Here is an 11,682-nt window from a genome sequence, read left to right on the forward strand (position 1 = left end):
CTGCCTGTTTAACTAGCCCCTGAGAGCCATGATTTGATTTTACTTCCCCCCTTCTGCCCGAGCCAAAGGACAAACCCAAAAAACGTTTCCAGCACCAACGAAAGGGCCAGAGGATTTGAGGCATCGCTCAAACCATGGCGCCTTGTTTTAAGGACCTTCCTTATTTTTGACCTGGTCTATTTTCTGACCTTTCTATTGGTTCTATTCGGGGCGGTTTTGACCAGCTGTACACTGGCTCTACGGATCCAAACCTTGGATACTTCTTTAGAAGGAGAGGTTCAGGAAAGAGTTCAAACTGTCTTGTTCAACAAGCGAGAGAAGATCTATTTCGATCTCTCACTCTTTGCCTTGACTTTTCCCTCGGTGCCCACGGTAACAGAACCCACGAGCTCATACAAACACATGGGCACGCGCAAAAAAAGATAAATAAAATGATTGTGTGTGTTGGATTGCTCGGTCTTGCCTTTAAAAATGGTCCAGAATGGAGGCGGGGGGGGGCGCGGGGGGCGTAGTGCAGACTGCATGGCGGCTCGAATTACCAGACCTGAACCTGGTCTACTTCGTATACACAAGAGGGAAAAAGAATGTGTGTTAATCATGTCCTCTGACACATAAGGTCCGACACACACACACACACACACACACACACGCACACACGCACACACGCACACACACACACACAACATGAGAGTCCGCGATAGGTGGGCGTCCATGAAGATGGTGAGGCGTTAATACCTCAGCTTGAGCAGGGTCAGGGGGGGTTTGTATCCCCATAAGCCTCACCCCCCACCCCCCCCCCCCCCACCCCACACACACACACACACACATGCACACACACTCAGACACACACACACACACGCACACACACACACACACACATAGAGGCTCAGTCACCTCCCATCAGGTGGATAGTGTTATGTTGTGTTGGCGGTCAGGGGGGACGGAGGGGTTGGAGGACGATGGAGGGAGAGAGAGAGAGAGAGAAGGAATGCGATCTCCACACCTCCTTGCTCCATTCAGGTGAAAAATGTGTGAACACGGCAATATTTGCACGTACGTGTGTGTGTGTATCAAGTAAGATTTGTGTTTTAATGTAGGCAGATTAACGAGGCACCGGCTGCGGTCTGAATGAAACCAGACACCGTCGCTCAGACTCTTTGAACACAAATGCGCACTCGCTCACGCACACACACACGCCACACTGTTTTGACAAGCTAATTGGCTCTGTATTGCCACTCCTTCCCATCCCCTTCATCCTCCCTGACACCCTGCATCCCATAGTTCAGTTTCAGACCCCTCCCTTCGGCTCCTCTCCTCTCCTCCACTGCCCAGAACAACTCGAGCTGTCCATCTCATCCATCCCTGGGCCACATAGTCAAAATCAAATCCCTAGTGGCCAAAGCCATCGGGGACGACTCGGACCGGGGACGACTCGGACCGGGGACGACTCGGACCGGGGACGACTCGGACCGGGGACGACTCGTCTTCGAGTCTCTAGTTTGTAGTCTGAAGTTTATTGGGGTCCCATGAGGCTGTGCGGCTTCCATGTGCGTTCTCACACTCACTCGCTAACCCGCACCTCGGTGCCCGAAGCCGATAACTGACGCTGAGTAATATGTTCTACAGACGATTACCAGCTCAGGTCTGATCTCTGTAATATAGAGAGGATTTAGGGCCGTTTAATTTTAATGTGTTTTTGGTCGGTCAGCGCTCGGTCGACACACACACACACACACACACACACACACACACACACACACACACACACACACACACACACACACACACACACACACACCCAAACACCGTCCTCCTGAGTCCAGTGAAAACAACGTGAGGCTGTACCAGTGTAAACACAGGCCATTGTTATGGGCACTCTGCTGCCCCTTCCTCTCGCTCTCCCCATCGCTTTCTCGCTCTCTTTTTCTTTCTCCCTCACATCCTCTCTCACCCTCACAGTTCAACTTCATTCAATTCAAATCAGCTTTATTGGCATGGCAAGTATTCTTACATTGCCAAAGCATAACAAGACATAACAATTATAACAATTATTATGGAACACAACATATAGGAATAGACATTAAGAAAACAATGAAATAAAAAAATAAATGAATCAAAAGATAACAATAGTAATGACAACAAGTGAAATAGACAATAACAAATTATAGTAAAACTACTCTCACTCTTGCCTCTTTGTGTCCCCCTCACTCTCTTTTGCTCTCTCTCTTTTTTCTGTCTCCCCCACTCGGTCTCTTATTTATTTTAGGTGTTTTCTTTTTTTGTTGTATTTCTTTTTGTTTGTAATAAGTGTAATAAGTAACACATGTAATAATACACACAAGTGTAATAAGTAATACTTGAATTATATTATGTGGTTATATTAAATTACATGTTATATTCAACTATCTCTCTCCCTCTCCCACGTTGTGGAGTTATAATAAGAATCCGGCGTTTTCATTAAAGCACTCGGCCGTTTTAGCCGTGATTTATGCCCGCGCTTCTCTCCCCTCGCACTCCTCTTTCTCGCCGGTTGGCGCCTTCTCCGCTGCGGTTTGCGGAACTTCTTCGCTCTGAGAGGATTTTTTTATATTTTCTTTCTGACTGTTTAACGCTTATTTTTAGCCGGGCAGCAGCCATTACTGTACACTGAGGAGCATGGGAAAGCTCCCACTGTAGTTTGGACGGGATCAGCGTTTTTAACGAGACGCGCCGAGGAATGTGTGCAGCCCGTAACGCCAATCACTCTGTCACATTAAAATAGCTTGCGTGTTCTTAGCCACACGCACACACACACACACGCACACACACACACACACACACACACACACGCACACACACAACACACAACCACACACACACACACACACGCACACACACACACACGTAGAACATGCACTCATATATGTTATGTTCACATGCGTATATGTGTGTGTGTGTGTGTGTGTGTGCTAGTTTCCAAGCGTTGACCCTGGGCCACATGTGCAGCCAATTAGGGCCAATCAGAAGGCTGTAATCAGGGTGGGGCGACGGGCTGGTGGCAGCGTGGCATGGGGCGGTGGGGGGGGGGGGGGTTCAAGACCTATGATTAGTGTCTGAAACTGATGGGAAATGACGGCAGCCAATCAGATGTCTCGATTTCTCCATTCATTGCTCTTAGCCTCTGACGACCCCCTCATCAGACCCCCCGATGCCACCTTAACCTTACAGCTCGCCATATTTATTTAAATATGCAAGCCCTCGTTCTCGTGCGTTTCTTTTAGCCTGTTTAAGGTGCGGGACGGGCGCGGTTCACCGCATAACATGATACATTGGGAAGGTTTTTTTTCCCCCGTGGCCGGTGATTCACCTGCCTTTTTCAGACAGACACCGCTCTAATCTTACCCTCATGGGCGTCATTCTGCTTAATCAAAATGTAGGGAGATGGGGGACAGTTGAAACACAGGATGAGTTGTAACAGACAGAAGCTGGGGTCACATCATCACTACCTAAAACACCTACTCCCCTCTTGAGTTCACTTCGTTTCGTGGCTCTCTAAGAGGAACTACTCATTTTAGAGCCAAAAAGCCAAAAAATGACCATGTAAGAAAGGACAATTTTGGACTTAGTGTATTTTTTTTATTATTTTTTTATTTTTGTTATAACTTAAAAAGATAAAACTCAGATAGACGTGTCGGAGTCATGACACATTTCACCCGTCTGTGACAGAAACTAGTTATAACATAGGCGTGATATAAATATAAAGCACGGTGCGGAGTGATTGATTTCATGTCTGTTATTGTAAGGTGAGAACTCGGGTGATGATCATTGTGCTCTCGCTTTATGTTTGTATAAAAGGACTTGGAGGATGTTGATGTACAGCAGATTGTTCGGGGATGTACATCATCCAAATACAGCCAGCCCTTTGGAGCTCCGAGACGGAAGCGTGCATTTTTATAAGGCTGTGAGGCGAATGTCCAAATAACTCCCAGGAGATGCGTCACTATACACTTAGCTTTTCAAAACGACTGCCCCATTCATTTTTTTTTACCCCAAATCACATGTGTACGAAAAGCACTGTAAGCGCTGCTGATACCAGCAAAAGAAAAAAAAAAAAAAAAAAAGACTTTTTGGAGTAATTGTCATGGGTGCTGGTTGGACGGACTGACGCACGTTCTCTAAATCACCCGCATCCTCGCAGGACAGACAAACAAAACAACAGGAGTGCGGCCGGGACTTCGAAAACCACATGTGTGTGGGGGGGGGGCAACAAAAAAGTGCAGCCCAGCTCTGCGTGGTGGGTTTTATTATTCAGGGGGCGGGGAGGGATCCCCAGACTCCCTGACTCACAGGACGCTCTGAGATCGTTTGCGGTCGGCGGGTGTCGCAAGACTTGGAGCGCAACTTTCGGGAATAAGAGCGGAGGTTCAGGGGGAGTGTGTGTGAATCACCATTGCGTCTACAACCGTGAGGCTGCGGCTACAACTGTCTCATTCATCTTTTCTGGAGATAATGAGGAGATCCGCATGCAGCACTTTAACTTTCAGACCTTTGAGGCATTTGAGCACTGTAGAGGAACTGTCCAGGGGGATTTTGTTGGGTGGAGGCAGTTAAATTTGACCGACAAAAATTGTTTTAAACGCAAATATAGATTGTGTCAATTTTTTACAAAATAGTGTTAAATAACTTGTAAATTAAGATTTTTTTTTTATTGCATTTTATATGATCATTACAGTATTGTCTTTAGGTAAGTCTTCCCAATAAAAATTGACTGAAAACTAACTATCTCTCGACCTCTCTCAACCCTCCATGTCTCCTGTTGAAATTTGAGACGTAACAATCGATGTCCTTCTCAACCTTGTGAATCAATCTTTTTTTCTTTCCTTTTCCTTCCCTATTTTCTCTTCACTCCACTCGCCCTTCCTTCTCCCTTGACGTTGCAGTTCCAAAGAAGTTGCTCCAGGAGCCGGGCCCCAGCACTCCGGCGTACCCGTACCCACTCCGGCCCAGCGCTCATGACCCCAACGTGGTGGGAGACGGCGCCCACCCAGAGGGGACCTTAGTCAAGAACTCAGATTCTGTTCCAGGTGACTTCCCTGGTGCGCGCGCACACACACACACACACACACGCACACGCACGCACACACACACACACACACACACACACACACACACACACACACACACACACACACACACACACACAGATATCCAAACACAGACATGCACACAGACCCCCTGTGTGGATCATGTAATGGTAATTTGGTAATTCAGTTCTCAGGTCAGGGGGCATATATACCTACATCTGAAAATAAGGCCCATTCAACCGTTTCCATGTGTATCCAGCAGAGCCATTTATACCGTTTCATAATTACGCTTTCGGAATATCATATGTCAGGGGTCGTCTTTGTTTTGTTTTCCGACGGCAACATCGACTACGAGTGTGACAGATGTTCTTTTTTACTATTTGTTATTATTTTGGAGCCAGCATCACAAATGTTATGTGTCACAATTCAAATTTTGGCCTGTAAACCTATAAATAGGATATTCCACATTCCAGATATTTCATATTAGGCAACTATTCCATGTAAATATGAGTATTGCATTGGCTACTTTCATTATATCACAGAGCATGGAGGGAGTTCCAAATGGATTATATAGAACTTACTGAGATATTTCAAATGTAACTTCTATTCTATTTAACATTTTTTAAATGTATCAATAAAATATCAATATATCATTCTTTGAAATGATCCAGTGCATATCAAGTCCCAAGATAGAGAATGTCATATACAGTATATTGCACTGTTTTCCCTAAAAGCAAGAAATTGCAAAAAGCAGCCAAGCTAATATTCACTTTGTTCATCTTTTGTTCCAAACAGTGTGAGAGAGAGGGTGGTGGGAGAGATAGAGAGAAGAGGAAATGTTAAATAGATGATAAATGGAAGGAGCAGTAGGGAGGAATAAGCTCTAGAAGAGCTTTTTCTTCAGGGAGGATGACGGACACTAACAAATTACTGCGACCAGCTCCTCGCCGCTGGAACCAAGGCTAATTAGAAGGATAGAAAAAAAGAGGAAGGGGGAGCTCGACTGCTCCTCACGCATGGACGGGTTCACTTCCTCCAACGCAACCTCGCATCTCGAAAAACCGGTTGGTTGGATGTAGGGTGGATGTTTGAGGGGACGCTTGTATGGCGCTTTACTGTAAACATGTGGGCTCGGATCTCTCGATTTGTGCTCGTCTCAATCTCATCAAAGGAACTGCGGCTATATCGGCTGTAGATTTCCACAGAGTGGGATTATATCAATCCTCTTGGAATATCATAGTCTCTCTGCACAATGGTTCCATTTGTTACGGAAGGCCTAAAAGGCAAATACAGAAACCAACACGACAGACTTGGTTCACCCGACCGATCAGTGAAGAGCATTTTATCCAGTCAGCCAGTCAACTTCCTCTTTTGCACTGGGATTTGGAAAGATTTCGACCAGAGAGTCTTGTTCACTGGATGTTAATTAGTGTGCTGCATCTCAGCAATGGGTCCAGGTGGAAACGCTTACTTCTTCAACTCCCGAAATGGCCTTTATCTAATACAGAGCAGCAGAGAAGCCGGCACACCTTGCAGCTTCTTTGTTGAGAGGGCTCGCCCTTATTTTTGTGTGACAGCTCGCAAAAAATAAAAAATAAATAAAAATCTCGGATGTTCACTGTCAACAAATGTACACACTCAGTACACTCAGACACATACAGTATACTGTATACACACATCCATCTCTGTTGTCTGGGTTTGCGGTCTTCAGGATCTGCTTTTCGCATCAGAGATGCGCTGCAGCGGGTGTACCTCGCCTGAACAACTTTGTCAGGGGCAAAAGTATGAAGAGAGTCATAACAAGCCCTCATTAAAAACTTCAAATCAAGTCACCGAACACCCTCACACACAACAAACGGCACCGGCTGCCAATGAGATGACAGGAAAACTGCAAAGACAGTTAAGAGGAAACTATTGTGACCATCTATAAATACCCTTTGAACATTCAGGGAAAGGTTTGGATACATTTTCAAGATAAGAGCATGTTTCCACGTGGTGCAGTTTCCCAGATGACCATGAGTCAGAATGAACCAGGCACAAGTAGAGGAAATAACAAATTGTGAATCACACAATCTAAATGGCTGCGCTTGTTTGAGTGCTTGTGTTTGTTTTTGTGTTCCATTCCTTCAAAATGCCAACCTCTTAGGCTTTGTGTGTGTGTGTGTGTGTGCGTGCGTGCGTGCGTGCGTGTGTGTGACTCAGTAGTTTCGGTGTGCTAGTCAAATATCCAGAGACAGAAGTCAGGGCTGCAGTGTGTCTTCGTTTGACGGTAAATAACCTCCATTGGTGCGGTCAGAGCCTGACTGTGCACAAGAGATGTTCAAGCGTTGAAGTCAGCCCTTCGCAGGGAACTTAGGAAAACTGAGACCAAGGTGGAAAATATGGGTTCAGAAGGGATGATTCCACTCTGGGATTTTGAGTCAATTATGGGGATTTGCTAATCAGCGTCAACACAGACCTCCAACGACAGAGTGAAATCAGCTGGATCAGTGCAGGGCTGGAAGCAAAAACATGGCGGAACCTGGAGTTTTCTGAACCTGAACCAATTTTCCAGCAACTTGTCTACCAAAGTCAAAGTTCTCACAAGGGCGTTGATGCTGATGATGCTGACTTTTTGCACTTCTTGTGCTTTTCGGTTTTCCGCAAAGAGAGGAAGCGGGTGAGGGAGTCCGGTCTGTACTTGGAGGAGGAGGAGAAATCTCCAGGAGGAGGAGGAGGAGGAGACGGAGAAAGACCTCCGCATCAACCGGATATATACCCCATCATCAACTCCACCTCCGGGTCCAACATGGCACTCATCAGCAACGCTCTGGCAGCCTACACCTTCCTAGCAGGTAGGAAGAAAACACTCCAGCCAAAAGGAGACTTGCCCCGCAGGGATCCATAAGACAGGCGTAATACTGTTTCCCTGTTGACCTGGTGTCAAAAGGTAACAATCGCTCCTTTTATGGTGCCTTGGAGCAAGGTACTCAAATGATAATGGCAAAGGATAAAGAACTGTAATTTTATTGAGCCTCTAACCGCAATGCTTGTGGGAAACCACTAACTCAGATTGTGAGTGGTTTAGACCAGAGGTTCCCAACCACCAGTGCTGTGGTGCTCCACGGTGCGATCAGGGTGATCTTTTCTTCAAATACAGCAAATAAAAACAGTGTGTTTTTATTGTACAGTAGACGTATTTAGTTTACTCTGTTTCCTAATTGAATGAAAGAAAAAGAGCCTGTGCTTAACGGAGACTTTCTCAGTCGCTCTCTTACCCCCTCCACCCCACCAGTCTGTGAACACTCTGTGCGCTGTGGTCCGGTCCATGACAATAAAAAGCTTGGGAACCCCTGGTTTAGACACCAGTCCTGCAGAGAACTATCGATTCAAGAACGATTCTTTTGTTTGGTACTTGACTGGAGTGGTTTGAAGGCTGGCGCATATGAGCGCTGCACTTAACTTAACTGTGGGTCTAATGTAACCCAAATTAAACGATTCCCTTTTAATTCACAGACAAACAGGAGGAGTAAATGTGGTTGAAAGGAATGTAGATGTTAGTTGGAGATACCTTGCTCCACACACGACATGCACCCACTCAGTGTCTTCCTCCGGCCAGCTGCTAAAACATGCTGGAGGTTCTTCCTGTTGTATAACCTCCTGTTCTGTCGTCCAAATAAACGTTGGCTCCATGACGGAATAAACAATGTATAGGGCCAAATAAACAGACACTCTCTGTGCTGTATATCGGCTGTGCGTTGGTGCTTACAGTCACTCATCTAAAATGTATTAATCTTTATATCTACATATTGAGAGGAAGGGGTTCGGGTTAGAGGCCAGGCCAGCAAGTGTGACCAAGCACTTTGACCTTTACCAAGTCAATTTGGCATAGCTTTAAAACCTGAACATCACACAGCCGTCTCTGTTATCAGTTTGGACCACAGTTCAACCGAAGCCCAATATTCTTTCATATTCTTATAAGTCGTATAAGATTCAAACACTGCGGCCAATGTACATCACAGCAAGTGAGCAGTCCGGCAAAAGGTTTTCAGTGAGTTTTTGTTTTGTTGTAGCGGGTACTTGGTGCTCTGTGATAAATGAAATGACGACGAATAACCGTGCTTCCCTGTCTCAATCACCACAGACCACCCGGAGAGGGCGGCGCTCTTCTTTGTCTGCGGCGTCTGCCTGGGCCTCTTCCTCACGCTCTTCGCCCTGGTGGTCCAGATCTCCTGCCGCACCGACTGCCAGCCGCGCCAGCGCCGTCCGGCCGCCAAGAAACGCGCCCGCCTCGCCGACTCGTCCTCGGACTCCAGCGATTCCGACTCGGACTGGGACACCACGTCGGACCTGTCGGCCCGGCGGCACCGGCGGTTCGAGCGCACGCTCAACATGAACGTGTTCACGTCTGCAGAGGAGCTGGAGCGGGCGCAGCGGCTGGAGGAGCGGGAGCGCATCATCCGGGAGATATGGATGAACGGCCAGCCCGACATTCCCGGAACGCGCAGCCTCAACCGATATTACTGAGGCGAACGGCGAACTGCGACGGGGTTTCAACCGTGTTACATTAAGGGTGCACTTGGGGGTCAGAAGGGGTCAGAACTCTGGATACGAACCCTTACTCTGGAGAGGGTGGGGAAGGCTCTGTGGGGAAGGCGTCCCCCTATTGCTCCTGCTCGTCTGCCTGCGTGCCCCATGCAGTAAGCTACTTCCCAACCAATTGAGAGAATAAGCTCCAACTCAGCGTGGTTCGGCCAGGCCAGAGTCCGCCCCTTGTTCATGGAAGTGAGGGGCGCAGGGCGGTCTGCTGCACTGTCTCACCGGTGACCTCACCAGACCTATCAAAGCAAGGCGTTATGGGATAGCTGCCTTAGATAGGAGCAGGCCTGTATAGACTAAATGGTGGCAGAAGGACCAATGACTTATTCATGCCTGTCTCAATATGGGATGGCCATGAAAGACTACAGAGCTCGCAGCTTTGCTTTATGCTACTTAACCCTCCAGTATTGAAGTGGGGAGTTTAAAGAGATGTGGCATAAAGCTTGCAATAGAAAAACGTGTAGTGAACACTAAAAGAGAAGAGAATTGAACAATGTTTAGACAATCTTTCCACTTTCAACAACCATGCTGCCTTTTGAACTTTTTGTCAAACCAAAATAATTTTGGGGGGAGGGGGTTCATCTCAGCCCTTATGAAATCTATATTATAATATTTAATAGTTTATTGTTGTTGTTGTTGTGTATTTTTTGTTTTCAATTATGAATTATTATGAGATATTTTTATACTCTTGCAAAAGTTGTTTGGCACCTCAGGGATGCAATCCTAGTGTTTCTGTGTGTGGTTAATGTATTCGCTTCCTTAGAGAGGATCAGTCCAATTTCGACAGCTGTGTTAGCATCCAAAATCAATATGTTGAGAACCTCTAAGAGATTTGGTGATTTCCTTTTTGATACGTTTGATTCATGTCGCAGTACTTTCCCACTGCTAATATCAAGTCACCAGCACATAGTCAACCTGAAACTAAACTAGTTAAACAAGGGAGTACCTGAGAAGATCTAAAACATACACTATATGCACGTGTATTCTAATTCAATCGCATTTTTGCTCAATCCTAAATTGGTACATGTTGGATCTGCATTGAAGAATATCTAAACATTGCACTTATCTTGCCAGACTGATATGTAGGTTCCCTTAATATGCCAAATGTGTGCAACTCTGATTACTGTTGTCTTCAAGATTAGCTAAAGTCAGTTCATACTGTAGGACACGTTGTTTTCTCCTTTGTCCACTGGGACCCTCTATGGGAGAGAACATACATTTTGTATTTTTTTAAGAGGCTCCCAGTGGACTCACAACCTATTCATGTTGCCAATTTAATATAAGCTATCGATCCAGTTCTGTTTTGCCGTGCTGGATTCAACCATTTAAATAATGAGATTTTTCATGAAAGGCGTGATTTTATTTCTGACTGAGAGGTAGATTTTAAAGAACACAGGATATATGAGGGTCATTCACATTATTACTGCCACAAAATAGTTTTTTATGAATGGGACTAAAATGTGCCAATAGCTGGGAAGTGAGACCAAAATATGACTCCTGATCTTGGAAAATAAACTGAAATTTTAAAAAAAACGTGTTTTTGTCACTTGTATGGATTAGGGTCTCTTTTATTTACAGCGCTCTCTGGGTTTGTGCGTCATCTGGTGGTAGAATTGAGGAATTTCACATTTTGTAATATGGGCGAAATATGCCTAAATATTATACATTATATCAAAATATTCCAGCAGACATCGCTGTGTTTGAGCTGTAACTTAGTAGGTTTTCTTCCCCAGATTTAATTCAACATACCTGTTAAATATAACAATCATATTAGAATATTTTTAAATACTTGAATATGTTCCTAACAGTTTATGAATAGCCCATCAAAGTATTTGAGACATCTGCTCAGTTTGTGTGTGTTTTTTGTTTCTCAACCACATATTTATGCTTTTATTATGTCATTCAGTTTTCTCCTACAGTTTACATGGCCATCGTTGCCATTCTGCTGTTTCCATAGATACCGAAAACAAACGGTGGTCGGTGTAGGCAACGTCCCCAAGGACAGAACAAGCAACTTCTTTCAAATTGAAAACACCAACAT

General features: G+C 45.5%; 1 protein-coding gene across 1 annotated transcript in view; it reads left to right on the forward strand.

Moving 5' to 3' along the window:
- eva1aa (eva-1 homolog A, regulator of programmed cell death a) overlaps positions 1 to 11,110 on the forward strand; it is a 47,978-nt gene extending 36,868 nt beyond the window's left edge. The window contains exons 4-6 of the mRNA XM_080021539.1: positions 4,920 to 5,075; positions 7,712 to 7,897; positions 9,187 to 11,110. Of these exons, the coding sequence (XP_079877665.1) occupies positions 4,920 to 5,075; positions 7,712 to 7,897; positions 9,187 to 9,569 (725 nt within the window). The 3' untranslated portion in view covers positions 9,570 to 11,110. The remainder of the gene's footprint in view (positions 1 to 4,919; positions 5,076 to 7,711; positions 7,898 to 9,186) is intronic.
- Positions 11,111 to 11,682: the final 572 nt, after the last annotated feature.

Source organism: Zeus faber, assembly GCF_960531495.2.
Source record: "Zeus faber genome assembly, chromosome: 2".
In the NCBI taxonomy this organism is placed as follows: domain Eukaryota; kingdom Metazoa; phylum Chordata; class Actinopteri; order Zeiformes; family Zeidae; genus Zeus; species Zeus faber.